Genomic DNA, 19,448 nt, shown 5'->3' with positions numbered 1-19,448 from the left:
CCAGATGTGATGTAGGTTTAAATTAAGGCTAGACAATTGAAAAGAGGGGATTACTTTCGAAAATATCGGCGAAAAAAGCTCCCTCCTCCCAGTAGAACAGTACCCAGTTGAGGGTGAAGGAATCATTGTTTTTGGCCACTTTTTCAATATTTGTCGTCCGAAGGGTCGAGCTCTAAAACGATACCAATCTTGTGAAAATCTGTCGCCTCTGTTGAAAGTTTTAGGCAAACATACATACATTTAAACAGACAGGTGAGATTTATATTATAGACTAGCGGAGAGGGGTATCAGGTGTTGCCCAGGTGTTTGTAGGTGTGTGTTTTTGGGTAAATGAAAAGAAAAATCGTTGGTCGGTTGTCCCGGGTGTTTGTTTTAAAAGAAAACCGAAGCCTTGACGCGCAGTTGGAAAATAATAGTCTGTTCGCTTCTTTTTTTATACGAAAAAGCTTAATGCACATGCAGCAATCGAAAATTGTTGAATATTTATCTTTTCAAAGTCTGGCAAATTAAATAGACAGGCGATCCTGGTTGTTAACTCGTAGATATTATCATTTAGGTATGATATAAAAAGTTTTAAGAAGTTGTGAGGCGACTGATCGGTTCTCGGAAAAAAGCCTTTCTTGGAATACACGAAAACGTACACACACACAAACATTTTTGCTTTTATATTTATAGATTAGTGGGGGGTACCCGGCGTTGTCGGGTGTTACGAGGTGTGTGTATGCTCTAAAATAAAAAAGAAACCGGGGGGGGGGGTAAAGAAGTTTTGGTAAGTTTGTAGGATCGAACCTGAAGCCCTGAGGCGAAGTTGGAAAATAAAATGTGAAAAAAAAAACATGACACGTTAACCGCTCGGCCAGCCAGAATGAGTTACTGAAAGATGTTTGAATTTATTTGATTAAGAAGAGAATTGACAGGTGCCTGCACGCAAGTCATAGAGTTAACATTTTGTGCGAGCATTACGACGACGTAAGCAATAGCTATTCAGCAGTTAACATTTTCTGCGGGACAGTTTTTAATGAGGTCAATAACCCGGTTTGTTTGTTTTTACCTAACTTTAGGGAAAAGCAGCTCCCCTGTTTATTAGGAGAGTGTCTCGTCTTGAAATGAAAGCAAGCGTCTGATATGATGACGGTAAGCCGACATTGACTAAACGTTAGATTGCTTTCTAGAGACCACTGGCCGTGGGCCAGGGATTCAAATCGAGTTTCGCTTTTTTTATACCAAAAAACGAAAGCAATATGCGGTGATCCCAAAATGTCGAATATTTAACGTTTCAAAATCGGGCAAATTAAATAGACAGGCGACCCCCATTCGTAACTCGTAGATATTATGATTTCAACGTGATATAAAAAGTTTTAAAAATGAGCGACGGCCTCGAGAAGCCGACGAAAAATATCCCTTTGCGGACATACACAAAAAGCATACATACATACACACATTTTCGCTTTTATATATATAGAAGATAATGGTCGGTAGGAAATTAAGCTGTACTTGGTCTTTTGGCTAAAATCAAAGTGTAGTATCTGTTCTTAGAATTCAAGCGGTCTCATCTTTCGTCCTCCCCTCCCACTAAGAAAATAAGGGGGAGGTTATACCTGGGATCTCAAGCCTTAGAGGAACAAACGTTACTCGAATATAAGGAGGATTTATGCCTGGGATGTCATCAAATCCATTCACTCACATTTCGTATAATATTAAGTAGTATAAGTATAAGAGTGTAGTGAAACAAACGCTGATTAACTCATATTATGCCTCCCCCTTTCCCTTCATACTCGCCTATATGTAGTGTTTTAGATTTAGAAATGCTTTGTTTACATTTTAAAACGCAGTAAGTCGATTCTCGTCGGTAGAAAAGTTTAATCACTCATAATTTTATTCCCACCCCCCCTTCAATTTTCGTGTAAATTTGGGATTCTACGTTTTGAAATGCGATAATTACGTTGGTACTAATTTTATGATCGAAAATTAATATTTAACTCTGGGTTATAATATAAAGTTACCTTTCGAAGGCAGTTATTGTGTGTATTAACAGGTGCCATTACAGCTTGCTGACGTCAGATCACATGATATGACTCAGAATTTTTTTAAATACATTAGATTATTACTTTATTACTACATAAATACATAGGAAAAACGAAAAAAATGTCACTTTTTGCCCCCCCCCCCCTGCAGAAAAACGCACAGCTGACCAACTCAGAGTTGATTGTTTGGGCCAAAAATTCAATATTTATCATCTGGAGGGTCGGGCTATAATATGATACCAACTTTGTGATTTTTTAAATTTTTTTTGTGTCTGTCGAAAGTTTTTAGCGGACATACAAACATACATACATACTTAAACACATTTTCGCTTTTATATATATAGACTAGCGGGAGGGGGGGTACTCGGCGTGGCCCGGGTGTTTGTAGGTGTGTGTGTGTTGGGGGTGTGATCAAAACAACCCTGTATAAAAAAAAAAAAACGTTGGCCAGATGTTTGGAGGTGTAAAAGAAAAAAAAAAGTTTTAATAGGAAAGTAGGCTTGAACCCCGAACCTTTGACGTGGAGATGGAAACGAAATGGAAAAAAACCCTGGGTCCTAGCCATCTCGGCCACGAGAGAAGAGGAATGAAAATCCTCTTAATTTAACGTTTATAAAATGAAATTAACATTTAACGTTTATATAATGAAATTAAGCCGCGTGATGTTTGACTTTGAAACATGACGCGGCTGCAAGCCAGTTTTCGTTTGTTTTATACTGAAAAGCGAAAGATACACGGGACGCTCTAAAAATCTGCAAAAAATAATGCATGAAAGTTGGGCAAATTAAATAGACAGACGATCCCCGTATGTAACTCTTAGATATTATCATTTAGACGTGATATAAAAAGTTTTAAGAAGGAATGAGCCGACCAAAAAGTCCAGCAAAAAAAGCCTTTTACAGACATACACAAAAAGCGAACACACATACATACACACATTTTTGCTTTTATATATATAGATAGATAACACAATTTTAGACTGTAAATTTTACTCTACAAAAATATATTAAGATTTCCTTAATCTGCAGAATTTCACTTCGCTATAATATTCATTTGCTATCTTTTCTCTGATGAGAACACATTTCTTTGAAACTCAGCGGATTAAGTAAATCTTTATATTTCTTACTTGAGTATCCTGTTGAACAATAAATTCTTGTAAAGTGTAATTTACAGTCTTAAATTGTGTTCTATGACAAGCTCTATTTCGTATTTTGATTTTATTGAGCTTTTTTTTATTTATTTGGGATTACTATATAAATATTAATATTTATATTAGCTTAAAAGTTTATAGAAGCTTTTGGTTTGTAAACTTAATTTTTACTTGAGTTTATATATATATATATATAAACTCGAGTTCCTTCAGCCATAATTGAAACTGAAGCTAAAACTTATGAAGAATTCTTAATAAAATTGTTTATTTAAAAAAAAATAGATGACTTTAGTGCCATCAGCTATAGTCGAAACCGAAACCAAAACTTATGAATTCTTGGTAAAATTATTTACAAGAAATAACAATTAAACCACCTGGATGTAAGCGTGGCACAGAAAATGGCACACACGCTATCGTCTTAATATATAGATCACAAAACTCTGTGCACTTTGCATGCTTTCTTGCATCTTTGACAATCGAGCGATTCCATCTTTTAAAAAATGGATGACAAATGAATTACATCTGATATTTCCCCAAAACCTCTGACCTTGATGGAAGGGGAGACAAAAACTTAATGCTATAGTTTTAAATGATCCGAAATAACAGCAAGAGGAGACTTGATTCCAAATATTTCTCATATTTTATATCTCCCTTCTTTGGTTTTCATACATAAAATAAATTTATTTCAGTGTATGAAGCTTATTTGATACTGGAGATATTCATAATCGTACCATATTTCCAAAAGAGGGGAGATATAATATGAGAAATATTTGGAATCAAGCCTCCCCTTGCTGTTATTTCAGATCATTTGAAACCATAGCCACAAGTTTTAGTTTCTCCTCCATCAAGGCCAGAGATTTTGGGGAAATATATATAGCAAGGGAAGACTTGATACCAAACATTTCTCATATGTTATATCTCCCCTCTTTTGGACATATGGTACGATTATGAATATCTCCAGTATCAAATAAGCTTTATACACTGAAATTTACTTTATGTATGAAAACCAAAAAGGGGAGATATGAGAAATATTTGAAATTAAGCCTCCCCTTGCTGTTATTTCAGATCGTTTGAAACTGCTCCCTCTCTCTCTCTCTCTCGTGTCCGTCTCTCTCTCTCTGTCTCTCTCTCTCTCTCTCGTCCGTCTCTCTCTCTCAAATCGTTTGTCTTTTTCTTTCGTCCGTCTCTCTCTATCTCAATTTTCTTTTTCTCTTTCTCTTTTTATGTTTTTGTTTTTTACTTTTTTAAATCAACCAGCAATTTATTTTTATACAATTTTATGAATGGCCCAAATAGTAGTGTCCTCTTGTTCTGACCATCCCTCTTCACATACACCCACACAACCACCAACAATAACATCACGTGATTTATGTTCCATTAACCTTTTTTCTTAATTCGAAAACAGGTTTATTTTGGTTAGAAAGAAAACCTACACGGTTATCTCCCCTTTTTAAAATTTGTTTTCTTTTAATTAGCTTTTATGATTTTTCTCTTTTCTTTTTGTGTTCACTCAAGGAATTAGTTTATGGATGTGATTGGAGTTAGAACCAAACTTAAAAGCAGATCTATTGTTATCTATTATGACTCATTTCTCTTGGAGAAAAACATTGTATTTCACTTCTCTACATTTTATAAAACACTAGCAGTAAGACCCGACTTTGCCCGGGTTTAAATGAGGAATTATGCCCAGTAGGTATCCCCAAAACAATGTGAAAAACGGAGCGCATGTTCCCGTGACGTTAGACTTGTGTTAACTACGAACTATGAAAAAGCAGAAGCGACTTAATTTTTTAAAACCTTTGTTTATCTTCTTCAAACTGCAATTAATAATTAATCTTATAAACATTTGTATATTAAATATGAAATACGGTTTTACTGAATGTTCTTTTGGTTACCTACGGGCCTCCATATTTTGTTCGGTAACAAGAGACAAACAAAATATGAGTGGGGGGCCTACAAAATGCTTAATATTTGTGCAATAATATTTTCAAATCCGTTTTAATCTGGCGATAAAATAGCTGACAAGAGCCATGTAAAAACTTAATATTTAAAAAAAATTTAAACACAATTAATTAAAAATCTATGTTGTAGTGGAACATTTTGAAATAATGGAATTTTAATCGTTTTAATCTTTTAAAAATTAATGTTTACAAAGTTTCTTTTTCTGTGCTATTCAACTGATTATAGTATATATGAATTCGAAAAAATGCTATTTAAAAAAAAAACATTAAATTTATATCATTTTTTTAATTGCAACTTCAAGGTAAATGTGTGTATTTAAACTTAAAAAAAATAAATATTTTTTACTTATTTGAATTCTTATGTTTCATAATAAATAGAAATTTCGATAGATTTAAATATATTTTGTCCGAATTTCGAAAAAATAAATATGGAGGAGGGGGAACACGCCCTAAAAAAATATTTCGTCTCCTATATTTTATGGAAACTGCATTTTAAAAAATGACAAAGTGTATCCGATGTTGGGTGGATTAAAAAATTATATGAACGTTGCAAAGACATTGGACAACTGTTATCCGACTCTGACCAAAATAGGGTTAACAACATACATGCCTCTTTCCTCAGCAGATATCTCTAATATTGAGTGTATGTTTCGTAGAGTGATCTCCCTTGCTTAGAGTTGTAGTTATTGTCTGGGAAAACAGATGGCGTTTTGGGACAAACGAGTGTCGGATTTACATTATGTACTAACTAGTGCCCCCCCCCCTCCTCTTCATTATGTGGGATGGGGGTATAAAGTTTTCTCTTTCTTTGATTGTATTTTATTATCTTGTATTTGCAGGCAATATTTTTGGCATGATGAAAAAGGCAAGAAGTTCAAATGTACGGCACCCGAATATGTTGATTATGTCATGTCGTTCATTCAAAAAGATATTTTAGAAGAATCTGTCTTTCCTACAAAATTTGGTAAGTTTCCAAAAATGGAATTGTTTATTTTCTTTTATACTAGAAAATAATGTTTTTGAACTTTTAAGATGAGATTTGCTAACTTGTATTTAAATTTTTTTTTTTTTTTGTTCTTATCTTGAATGTTTTTCGCACAATGTTTTGGCCGATGTTCTTCAAGTGTATCTTGTCAAACTCTGGGATCTTTCTATTGAACTTGGGGAATGTTTTTGCCAAAATTGTGAATCTGCACAGAATTTCAAATGGAACCTTTTATTTAATCCACAAAGGTAGCATACTCTTGTTCCATCAGCCATGACCAAGTAGAAGTCTCAAGTGATTCATAATTGTATTCTTAGTATTGCTCGAATGAGGACTGAACCCGCAAAAGCGTGTCAAGTAGAAGTAAATTTAAATTGGAAGATTTGAATCCAATTCATTGCTAAGAAAAAGGGTTGGATCATTCCATTTCACCAGAAAGTATTTGACTCTAGAAGCAATCATATAAGAATCAGATATGCCCTAAGACGGAGTCCTCTGCCGTCCACTTGTCTGATTTTTCTCCCTCTTTCTTTTCCGTCTCTTCCTTCACTGTGACGTCACTTTGCGCACTGGCTTGGCCATTTTCATATTTTTCATGTGGCTGTTGCTACTACCATCGCTAGTGGCTCTGTTATACCGTGGCAAAGTACAAAAATTGACTTTACAATCTAGTGGGCAATGAGATTTTTCTTTCCCTACAGACCCTTTCTTTCCACTTCCACACCAGATCAAAACTAAAAGACTTGAATCAAATCTGTTGGCAAAGTTGCTGGGAAAATGGTTGGATCCTTCTACTGTGACACCACGTGCCCCCACTGACAGACCACTGACCGCAAATGTTGTGTGCTATGACTTTGTTCTCCATCTTTCATTGTTCTTGTTCTGGCCATATCATTGTCATCGTCTTTTTCACACTGGTGACCATCAATGGGGACACTTGGGTCCGCAAGTATAAAAATAAAACAAAGCACAATGCAAGAAAAACACAAACTCTGATGTCGGTTGAGCTCTGCATGTGTGCTTACATGCTAAGGTTCACATTTACATCCTGTCGAGGCTGAGTTCATCTGTTGCGGTCAGTTCATTTCCCCATCTCCCAAAACTTTTCTGATATGGCCCAGACCACGAGCTGTCTTTAACTGTAGTCTAAGACCAACTGTGTAAGCGTCCAGCTCAATTCTCAACTCTGATTGTCATAAAAAGTCAGATTCAAACTGTCGTTGGTTAATCATTAGCTAACCTTTGTTGTCCGTAATCATTTCTATTGTTAAAAACTCATTGGCTGTTTCACCCCATGGCACTCTCTAACATCTTAAAACTAAATATGTTATTCAGACTTTTTGCTGTCATTTGTCCGACCCAAATTTAAATCTACCTTTGTCTGTTAAGAACAAATTTCTCTCCGTTGTTTATTAATAAATCTATTTTTTTACATTTCCCTACATCCTTCTTTAATGGCCACAGGTCGACCATAGTATCACGCTACCAGAAATTACATCTTGCTCTGAACCCTGATTCTGGATATGACCTTAAACTATATCCTTTGGGGAGTGTGGAGCCACCTTTTAATTGCTATTGCTCCCAGGTCCATTCTAACCCAGAGTGGTAGTACCTGTTAGGGTCCCAACTATGGGTTAAATAGAAACCGCATAGAAAAAAAAAAAAAAACAAATATATTCTATTAAAATATTTTTCTTCAAAATCACTGGATTCAACATTAAATAACCTGAAAAGGGTTGATATGCCGTAAAACAAAAATAATCAACCAACATAAGCTCTGAAGACTGGCTTTCACTCTAGACTTAAAATAGAAGTTCTTGAATTGGAATCCATGTTTAATTTCAGAAAAGTTTCCAATGGGTAACTATTCTATACAAGTCCTGGAGATGAAGAATTTTTAGTGGGTCACTGTAAATATATCGGTGATATTTTTTCCTGATGTAATTTACAATAATGGATTCCTTTTTTTTTCTTTTTTTTTTTTACTTCATTTCTTATGAAGTGATATTTAATATCGATATGCTTGGATCAAAAATACTGTTGTAACAGAAGTTTTATATCAAATTTGTTGCTAAAAGTTTTAGCTAGAAAAATTGTTGCATCATTCTACCACTCCAGAAAGTATCTGATTCTTGACACAATCCTCTATGTTTATAACAGTCAAATACGTTCTAAGATCAAATTTTGGTGCCATGTCCGGGAAGGTGCCATTCAGAGCACTATTTCTTGGCTTTACAGAGTACAAAAGTCTTGTAGGGAATGTCCTCTTCTATTCAGAAGAGACGTTACTAGTCTTTCTCTCGTCTATCATTATTTCCATGGTAGGTGCTCTATTGAGCTCCAATCAATGGTTTCCCCCTATAAAAATTCACAACTCGTCTAGTTACAACCACTGTAAATAATTTTCCTTTCATGAGATGTTATGACACGAACAAATATGTGAATGTCAAACGGGAGAAAAATATAACTATGCAGGCTGTATGTCGTATCTGCAGCAAAATTGTAAAAACAAGTGTTTCATGCCTATGCAATCATCAGTGTAGGAAGTGATGATTACTGCTGGTTGGAAGATTTTAACTGTCACAAAGGTACTCTTTTTTTTTTTTTTTTTTTACACGAGTTACCACTTATCAAGACCCGAAAGCCACTTGAGGATAAGAGTTAATGAGTGTATGGTAGTCACTTAAACAGCATATTAATAAGTAGTTGAAATTGGGTAGAAATGGATTAGAGAGACAGATCAACAAGAACTTGTTTACATTGGACTTGAAGACAATCATGTTGTAGTTAGCTGGAAAGTAAGCCAGCAGAACAGTTTCACAGATGGGCAGTTCTAGAAAAGAAGCTTTGTTCACGGAATCTGTTTAGATTTAGGTACAGGTAGGAAGTGGGGGAACTGTTGATGGTTGCTTTAGCTAGATGAGTGCTTTTTGTGAAAGTTTGATAAGGAGGGATCATAGATTGAAGCTCAAATGAGCACTTGCCATGAAAATAAAGGTAGAACAGAAACATGCCGCAACGTCTCTTCTGCAGGGAAAGAAAAAAGGGCATCACCTACAAAGTTTCAAAACTAGTTTTAAACTTTGTCATGGCAGGATTAGCTGCTCTGAGTAGCTCCCATACAGATATGGCAACAGTCTAAATTTTAGGATGTATCTTGCTCTTATGCACGTAGAGTATTGCACCAGGAGTTAGATACCTTCTGGAGCGGTAGAATGATGGAACTAGTTTTCTGGCGCCCTTGGCAACAGATTTGATGCAAGCCTTCAATTTCAGGTCAGATTCATCAGTTTGTCAAAACAGAGGCTCTTTTAGACGAGAACGATTCATATCAATTGGGGCCAAGTGGGGATCAGAGTATTTATGTGAAAAGATAAAAACTTGGTTTTGGATGCGTTAAAATAATATCCTTAAAATTATTATTAAAATATCCTTTAATTTTGAAATTTGAGAATCTACTATCAGATAATGTATGGAGTACTGTAATGTCATATTTGGGCTGGTGAATAAGATCTGTACCTATTTGAGGATTCTTGATAAGATACAGAAAGATATCTGCAATTGGTCCTGCTCTTCTTCTCAGCATCTCTTTCTCACAGATGTGTGATGTTACTGGTCTCAGTTTTTTCTATAAAAAGACAAAATAAAAATATTTTAGAATTTACATTGGGAGATCATGTTTGCATAGAAGTTTAACAACGCTCATTTCCGGACCATTCTAACGTTTTGGGAGAATTAAAAAAAATTTTTTTTTTTTTTTCAATGGGACTCACCGGGACAACAGCATAGTAATAGTTAGTGATGGAAATAGGGTAGAAATGAACTATTTAGGAGGACAGTTCAACAAGAACTTATTTACATTGGACTTGAAGACAACAATATTGCAGTCAGCTGGAAAGCAGGCCAGCAGAACAGAGTTCCACAGGCGGGCAATTCTAGGAAAAAAGCTTTGTACATGGAATTTGTTTAGGTTTAGGCACAGATAGAGGATAAGCATTTTCAGGGAACCTCTTTTAGATGAGAATGCTTGGAAATCATTGAAGATAAGGAAGAGAGTTTGGCCTAGATCACTAACAGCATGAATGGGAGGAAATAAAAAACCTATGAATGCTATATCGGTGGGTGTTCACAGTAAACAATCAGAAAGACAATAATAAGTTGGAATGATGTATGTGTATGCATATATATGTTAAAATAAAATGGTATTTTCCCAGTGGTAAGACATAAATGTGAAGAAATAAATTGGTAGAAAACGATTCTGTTGTAGATTAATAATAATTATCTATTTTATAAATAAAACTGACAAAAAATTACTTTGAAATGAGGACGTATTTAGTTATGTATCTGCTGCTCGATCCAGAACACATTGTTATCCATGGAGATAATAAAATTTTGCGCAAATCTTCCACGTCTCCAGTTCCTCACAAATAATTGTGTGTACAGTTCCCACACTGACGTCAAATTGTATTATTGTCTCTATAGACACACGACGGTCCTTATCCTTAAAAATTTTTATTTGGTCAATCAACTCTGGTGTTCTGATTTCCTTACTCCTCTCACCCCTCATCATCCCTCACAGACTCCCTGCCTTCCTTGAATCTCTTATGCCACTTAAAACTGATGCTTGATTTATGCAAGATGGTCCAAAAGTAGTCTGAAGCATTCTATACGTTTGTGGCATTTTTTCCCAAGGTTAGAACAAAATTTTATTGCATATCGTTCTTCTAAAGTGTCCTCATGTTCAGATTACATTTTTGAAATTTACCAGCTGTGACAGTCGGGCTTTAGTAAGGTGTATTCTGATTCCTGCTGTAGCTGTTCATTTGAAGCTGAAATCATAAAAATTGGTCAGTCATCTCATAAGATGTATAGCAGTAATATAGTGAATTTTCAATTTTTCAAGAGTCTATGAAAATTTTAAATGCCTGTACAAAAATGTCTGAAAACTTATTTAAGGCACTTGTGTGTGTGTGTGTGTGTGTGTGTGTGTGTATATATATATATATATATATATATATATATATATATATATATATATATATGTGTGTATGTATGTATGTATGTATGTATATATATATATATATATATATATATATATATATATATATATATATATATATATATATTAAATTGTAATTCAATGAATTTCAAAAAACTCATTGAAATGAATTTCATATCAAAGAATTTTAATTATTCTAAGCAAGACAAAGAATACTTTAGAAAGTTAATCTCCTTAACCTATAGGGTTTCGATGTCTACCATCTCATCAGAGGAGAGAAAATATTAGCAAATATTTATGAGGTATGCACCCTATTTGCTAAATTCAGTGAGACATGGAAAGTCAAAGTCAAAATAATAAATATATCAGAAATCCTGTAGTAGGAGGATTTGCAGAAAAAGGATATGAAAGTTTTTTTTTTTATCCAGCTTGCTTGGTAAAATCCATGTTATGCGTTCCCTACATCCGTTTGGTAATAAAGTCCAAGTTATATATTGGGTAATCCGCATAGCAGTTTAGATATCCAAATCGGGCAAGTACTTGTATAAAATTTGTTTGTGAGTCCAGCGATAATAAATTAAAGTCTGGTGGAATTCTTTTCATTAGATTCATTGAATTATTATCGCTGGACCCACATATATATATATATATATAAAGTAGTAGCGTTCGTGTATGTTTGTGTCTACAACTCCCCATCATCAAAGAAATATAAAGGCCATGTTTGTGTACACCTCACCTGGTCAAGAAATATTAATGCCCATGTTAGGATATTTCTGTCAAAGGAGACATTATATTGTATACGGACTTTCAATATATAACGTTCTTCAAACCACTTTTACATTATTGAGTTACGGTCATTAACATATCACATTAAATGAAATCTGTTTAAATAATTACCTTGATGACATTACTTATTTGACATAATAGCTTTGTTTCAACTGTACTAATTAAAAATTTTTTTAATTATTTAGTTTATTTAAATTTCAAGTTTTATTTGATTTAACTTATTTTATCTGAAATCTGAAACCGTTTTATTTTCAAAACCCAGAAAACCAAAAGGGGAAATAACTGATAGTTTAATTGAAAAAATGTTTTAAACGGAGCACGTTATTAAATATTTCCTGTTTTTGTTTTCATTTTGAAATTAAAAAAAATTTTTTTTACATGGGCATCACCATTTATCAAGGCCAAGAGGCCACTCGAGGATAAGGGTTAAAGAGTGTACAGTAGAAATTGGACAATATAGTAACCGTTAGTAATGGAAATTCGGTAAATTTGTTAACTTATATGGAACGGCTCATCAAAAACTTGTTTATGTTAGACTTGAAGACAACCATATTGTAGTCAGCTGGAAAGCAGAAAAACTGAAGACAATTCCATAGGCGTGCAGTTCTAAGAAAGAAGCTTTGCTTATGGAATCTATGCTTAGGTTTAGGCACAGATAAAGAGTGGGGGAAATTAGTGATAGTGTTTTCTGCTAGACGGGTGTTTCTTGTGAAAGTTTGGCAAGGGGGACCATAGAATGGAGCTCAGCCGAGCACTTATGAAAATAACGATAAAGCAGAGACAAACTTGCAACATCTCTTTTGTGAGGAGGAGGTTGCAAGGAAGAGAAAAGGACATCCCCCACAAGGCTACAAAGTCTTTTTTGAACCCTATCAAGGCAGGATAAGTCCTTTCTAGCAGCTCCTGCCCAGATGTGGCAACAGTATTCCATCCTTGGATGTACCTGGCTCTTATATAGATAGAGAATTTCATCAGCAGTGAGATATCTACTGGATCGATAGAAGGATCCCACCATTTTTCCAGCGGCCTTGGCAACGGATTTAATGTATGTGTTCCATTTCAGATCAGGAGTAAAGGTCAAGCCCAGAAACTTGTCAAAACATGAGCCCCCCCCCAGGACGAGAGCCATTCATTTTAATTGATGCCAGATGGGGATCAGAACGTTGATGATCTAAATATAAAAGCTTGGTTTTAGATGCATTAAAAGTAACAAGTCACCTTTTTCCCCATTGTACCACTTGCTCAAGATCAGAGGAAAGAGAATCAGAGAACTTGGTCGTTTAAGGTCTTAGATGTGCTACCATAGATAGTAGTGTCATCAGCATAAATGTCTACAAATGATGTAAGGATGTGATTTGGAAGATCATTAATATAGATCAGGAAGAGAGTTGGGCCCAGGATGGACCCCTGAGGGACTCCAGCATTAATACTAAGAGCTTCTGATTTCTGCCCATCAACCACTACTCTTATGAACCTATCAGAGAGAAATGATTTAATAATTGAGAAGACATTTTCAGCTATACCGTAGCTGGAAATCTTGTGAAGTAAACCTTTATGCCATACTCTATCAATGGCCTTAGATATGTAAAGAGCAATTGCCCTAGAAAGGTTGCCTCTGTCGAGAGATTTGCTAATCCTATGAGATATAACTGTAAGCACATCTGCTGTAGATCTAGCAGAACGGAAACCATATTGCGTGTCACTAAGAAGGTTATTTTTGCTGAGATGGTTGATTACTTCTCTATTTAACACCGATTCCAGCAACTTATGACGCACAGGAGACTTATTGGCCTTTACTGTGAGGAAGATGGGCGATCACCTGAATTCTTAAATACAGGGCATACTAATGAGATTTTCCAGGGTGATGGGAAGCAATTCTCCTTAAGACAACGTTTAAACAGTTTTGTAAGGATGGGTGCTAGTTCTGGTTGAAGTTTTTTGAGTACTATAATTGGAATATCGTCAGGGCCGGTTGCTTTACTGGAATCAAGGTTTTTGATTAGCTTGGCAACATCACGTACAGATATTTGTATATCACATAGTGTGCTTTCTGATACAGGAGGAAATATTGGGGGTTGGCAGCCTTGGTCGCAAAGATTAGAATTAGCTGCAAAGTTCTTGGCAAAGAGTTTGGCTTTGTCTGATGCTGACGAGATTACCTCAAGTCCATTTATGAGAGTAGGGATAGAGCACATGCTTCTGTTCAGGATTCTGTTTGTTATTTGCCAAAACTGGTGGGAACCAAGCCGCTGCTCGGCTACTTTGGACTTGACGGACTGAGCATACAACTCTCTTGCATTCTTTATTACTTTTTTACAGTGGTTGCTGGCAGTACTGAAACCGGTTTTAGTCTCAGTACATCTATTACGTTGGAAGCAATGGAAAAAGTGGCAGCAGCACATTTCGGAGAGAACCACAGCTAGGACAGGTCCTAGTGACATATGGCCGAGTGGTCCTAGATGTTGTATCAAAGTTTAGTTACCCAAAGGTGCTGAGTTCAATCCTGAACGAAGGCAGTGAAAAGTAACATTCAAAACAGAGAATCAGCAACTATGTCCCAGAGCCTAGCTGGAGTCCGAACACGGTACCCCCGTAATAATAATAAAGGGTTGGGTTCGAGACTCCTAACAAACGGTTCCCCAGTTCGATACAAAACACCTGATGAAGGCCGGAGGGTAAAACGGCCGAAACGTTGTGACTATAACAACTAAGATGAGGAAGTCAGTCCAACAATCTCAATAAATGAAATTATAAAATGGTTAACACCATGAATTTTGGAATATAACTTTTTGTCATTCTCTCTCTCTCTCTCTCTCTCTCTCTCTCTCTCTATATATATATATATATATATATATATATATATATATATATATAATGTTAACAATCGGTGTCATGAAATCATATCTCTCTTGGGAATCAAAATCATAAATTCTATTTTTATGGACATGTGAAGTTAATGGAAATATTCTCTTCTGCTCAATCTGGGAAAAGAAACAAAATATTAATTTGTGAACAATTCAACTCTTTCTTTCCATTGTTTTTGTTCCCAGAACAATCCATTCAATGGATGTCCGTAAGGGAATTATCTCCAAGTAAGAGTGGAGGGTACAGGTTTCTTTTTTTTTTTTTCTTCAATTTAAAAAAGTTTTTTTTTTTTTTTTCACAATGATTCAGTAATTTAAAAAAAATTTTGTATTTATCTCAAACCAGGCCTATTACCACTGACATGTAAGAGGTTAGTGTAATAGGTGCCCAGATTTATAGGGGTACAATCTGAATGGGGAATTCAGCAGCAAAATATTTGTTCACATTACATTTAAATTTCTGCATGTTGGTCCTGCCAGTGAAACGGGGGAGCAGGAAAGGAATTCTAAAAGTAAGTAGTTTGAGGAAAGGAACTATTAGTTAGAAACATTTCGACAAGGTAACCCCCGACCTATGAAAAAGTTACCTTCTCTCTGTATTTTTTTTTTTTTTTTTTTTTTTTAAATAACACCTGATGCAAAAATAGATTTGTTTTTTAATTAACTGAATGTGTGACATGTGACTGGGAGTTTCAGTCGACTAGAGATCACAAAATCAGTGATGAATATCAACAATTTCCCCACTCTCTGTCTGTGCCTATATCTGAACGCAAATTCCATGAACAAAGCTTTTTTCCTAGAACTACCTGCTTGTGGAACTCTGTTCCGCTGGCCTACTTCCCAGCTGACTATAAAATGATCGTTTTCAAGTCCAATGTAAACAAGTTCTCATTGTGCTGTTCCCTTAAATAATCAAATTCTACCCAACTTCCACCACTAACGATTAATACGCTGTTGTCTCCTGATCATCTTACATCCATTAACCCTTATCCTTGAGGGGCTTTTGGGTTTTGATGAGAAAGATAAGATATATCAAGGTTTTTTTTGGGGTTTTTTTTGGGGTGTGAAGTGAGGAAGAAGCTTCCGTAGTCATATCCAGTCTTTAATAATCTCTCCGAAAGAAACTATAGCAGGGCTGTGGATCAGAAATCCAAGAGAATAAACCCGGTTCAGTTGGCATGCATGGACCCCCCCCCTCCTCCCTTTCCTTAAGCTGTCTCTCTTGATTCAAAAGCATTCTGAGTTCAGTGGGTTTTATTTCTTTTACAGCATATCAACCCTTTTCGTGTTACTTTAATGCTGGATCGAGACATTTTGGTAAAAGATTTTATACTTCAAGTTATCCATATCTTCAAGTATGGTGTTTGGTTTCATTGTTTTGCAGAACGTGATTGAGTTTTGCAAAGAGAAAGGAAAAAAACAAATAACAATATCAATGTTTGGTGCATAATAGGCCAGGAAGCTGGTGTCTTCAGACAGCCTGATTTGGTAGTGCCAATTGGTCCAGTGACATTTGTGACCGCATATACATAGCAAATGACAGCGTGATCGACACCGTGACCACAAGTAGTAGTTGGAAAATGGAAACAGCACTAATCTATGCGGGTTTTACCAGCTTCCTCCCAAAGGATGAAGCTCCATGGGAGTATAAACTTCACAAGCAGTCCCCAATCACATGTATAGTATATCCCAATTAGGGAAGATGACGATGTTAGAAGATCCAGTGGTGGATACTTAACCATATAAGAATAGGAATAGACTAATCAAATGTGACTAGCTAGCTAGATGAGTCAAAAAAATTGACTTAACAATCTTGCGAATGTCGAGAGGAACATCATATGACGCTCTCGCTACTCTCCACTTGATATAATTTAAAAGATGTCGCAGAATTCAGTGATAATACAAAACACTGTGTGGAGAGATAGGAAACTGTTGTAGGGTTACATGCTTAGAATATATGAACAGAAGGTGACAATATTTTGTTTCATACTTTTAAACCCCCCTTATCCTTGGATGGCTTTTGGCCTTGGTATTAGTAAAAAGAAAAAAAAAAGCTCTTTCAAAAAGTTGTGACCGCATGTACATAGCAAATGACAATGTAATCGACACCGTCATACTAACCCAGTTTACACACCGTGTCCACTACTAGCAGTTGTTCAATGTTTTTATTTTTGTTTTGTTTTGTTTTTACTGAGAATTAATGGAATGTGTGTTCGGTTTTAGTTGTAACGGTTAGCATTACGATTTCTGCAATCGCCTATTAGCTATGTTGTCTTCAATTAAGTACAGATAAAAGAAATAAATTAAAAATAAATTTAAAAAAATAACAAAAAAGGGATCGACTATATTCAGTGATCTAAAAACTCCCTTCAATTTGTTTATATCTGCAAATATGGTGTTTTGTAGAGGAAAATCTTTGTTTTTGGTGTTGCAGAATATGATTGAGTTTTGTAAAGAGAAAAAAAAACAGTAACATCAATGTTTGGTGCGTTTTAGATCAGGAAGCCGGTGTCTTCAGACAACCTAATATTATAGCGCCAGGAGGTCCAGTGGCGGTTGTGACCACATATACATAGAAAATGTCAGTGTAATCGACACTGTTATACTAACCCAATTACACGTTGTGACCACTAGTAGTAGCTGGAAAATGGAAATGACACTAACCCTATGCGGGTTTAACTAGCGTCCTCCATAGAAGGAAGTTCCATGGGAGTATGAACTTCACAAGCAGTCCCCAATCACATGTATATCCCCATTAGGGGAAATGACAACGTTAGATTTTTGCAACTTTTGCATGGAGGTGTTGACGTTCTCCTACATACAGCGCCTGGAATTCCCAAATTGGGTACTGACCAAGTTCAACGTTGCTTAACTTCGGTGATCTAACGAGAATCGGTGTGTCAATGTGATTATGCTGTATAACTTGCAGTACTTGCTTGGTTTTGACTGAAAATTAGTGGAATGTTCGCTAGGTACAGGGTCAGTCACGAGAAATGGATGTTTTTAAAACACTCCTGGCTCTCCTTGAGTAAGGGATAGGGAGTTTAATAAATGTTTTTATGTACAATTTTTGTTGAAATATTCGCAGAGTTTTGTTTTCCTTAAAAACACCCGTTTCCCGTGTGTCACGTCACTCTGTATAACGGTTAGCATTACGGATTCTGGAATTACTTATTAGATAATTAATTAAGCACAGATGAAAAATAAATAAATGGATTGACCATAGTCAAGGGTGATCCAAAAACTCCCTTTTCTTGAACTATCATATCAAGATGTAAGGGAGGGCATCACTTTTTTCTTGAATTACTCCACTAAGGAGGGCATCATATACCAATTTTTTTTTCTTCAACTTTGGTATGACTTGATTGGGGATATAACCACAGTTTCCTGGCTGTTATTAAGTTCTAATAATAGTAATGGGATAGGTATAAACCCGCTAATCCACAGTGTGTCTAGAATTAAGAAATATGGGATAAGATTGATAACTTTTCCTTCCTTTATTTTCTGAAAGTGGTCGAAGGCTCATTGGAAGCATATTGATGAGATTGAACTTTTAAGAAATTTTAATGAATTTCCTTATTTGGGCATAATTGACTAAAAACAGAAAATATTGAGTTTGAAACCAAATTTTTCATTAATTTCTTGCTTGTTAGAATTGATGAGACTTTTTTGAAATTAAGAACATTTTCAAATTTTTTGTCTTCGTTATGAATTTCCCCATTTGGACATAATTTGTCTGAAACACAGAAACAAAAATTGTGTTTGGAACAAGATTTTTCGTGGACATGTAGTTCGTTAAGTGTATTCATTATGTAACATGGCTGTTACACCAAACCGTATTCATTACAGTTCAAACCTCTTTCGAACCTCCACACAGTTTGTTACCGTCAAAAAGAAACAAACAAAAATAAATAAATCCGACTCGGCTTTTCTTTCTATTTTAGCAAAAGACATTTATTATCATTGTGTGCGTCGACACTAATCCTATTTGGGTTTAACCAGCTTCCTTCGAAGGAGGAAGTTTCATGGGAGTATGAAATTTACAAGCAGTCCCCAGTCGCATGTATATCCCCGGTTTTTTCAGCTCTTGCAGGGAAATATCAACATCCTCCTCCATACAACACCTGGAATTCCCAAATTGGTCACCCATTTTAGTAATGACCAGGCTCAACGTTGCTTAATTGGTGATCTGACGGGAACCCGTGTGTCAACGTGATTATGCTGTATATTTTATTATCATTACTTTCCAAACAACGCCTGCTTCTTGTTTTTTTCTAATTGTTCATTTTGTCTACCTGATATTAACAAAACCCTGCCATCTCAGCACCAGCTTAAAAGTCGCTCTCTGCCACTGCGGGGCCACATGTCCATCTTACCTGGCCGGCGTTTTTCTTTTTACTCCACTACACACCGACCACAGACAGCCATTTCTTTTCTTTGACTTTACACGTCCATCTGTTTCGCCGCACACGTTGCTTCTCTTGACCACGTGGTGTCTTTTTTATTGTCGCGCAAGCTCACACACACTTCCTAATTTGCAGCTGTTTTTTTTTTTTTGGCTACTGTTGCTAATATCCTCACAAGCAAGCTATCTAACAGCACCTGCTGATATTTTTTTTCACACATTCATACACGTTCTATTACAGTTAGATGTTCCTTTCACTTCTTCAGCCGGAATT

At 35.7% G+C, this 19,448-nt stretch overlaps 1 protein-coding gene across 1 annotated transcript in view; it reads left to right on the top strand.

The window, feature by feature from the left end:
- The window catches only part of LOC145256509 (MOB kinase activator 2-like), a 151,736-nt gene that overhangs the window by 119,996 nt on the left and 12,292 nt on the right, over positions 1-19,448 (top strand). The window contains exon 4 of the mRNA XM_080115481.1: positions 5,975-6,099. Coding sequence (XP_079971607.1) covers positions 5,975-6,099 — 125 coding nt within the window. The remainder of the gene's footprint in view (positions 1-5,974; positions 6,100-19,448) is intronic.

This window comes from Euprymna scolopes, chromosome 32 (genome assembly GCF_053919585.1).
Source record: "Euprymna scolopes isolate OS-2025 chromosome 32, ASM5391958v1, whole genome shotgun sequence".
NCBI classification, from domain to species: Eukaryota; Metazoa; Mollusca; class Cephalopoda; order Sepiida; family Sepiolidae; genus Euprymna; species Euprymna scolopes.
The sequence above is the reverse complement of the archived record's forward strand: the minus strand, read 5'-3'. Positions and strand labels throughout refer to the sequence as shown.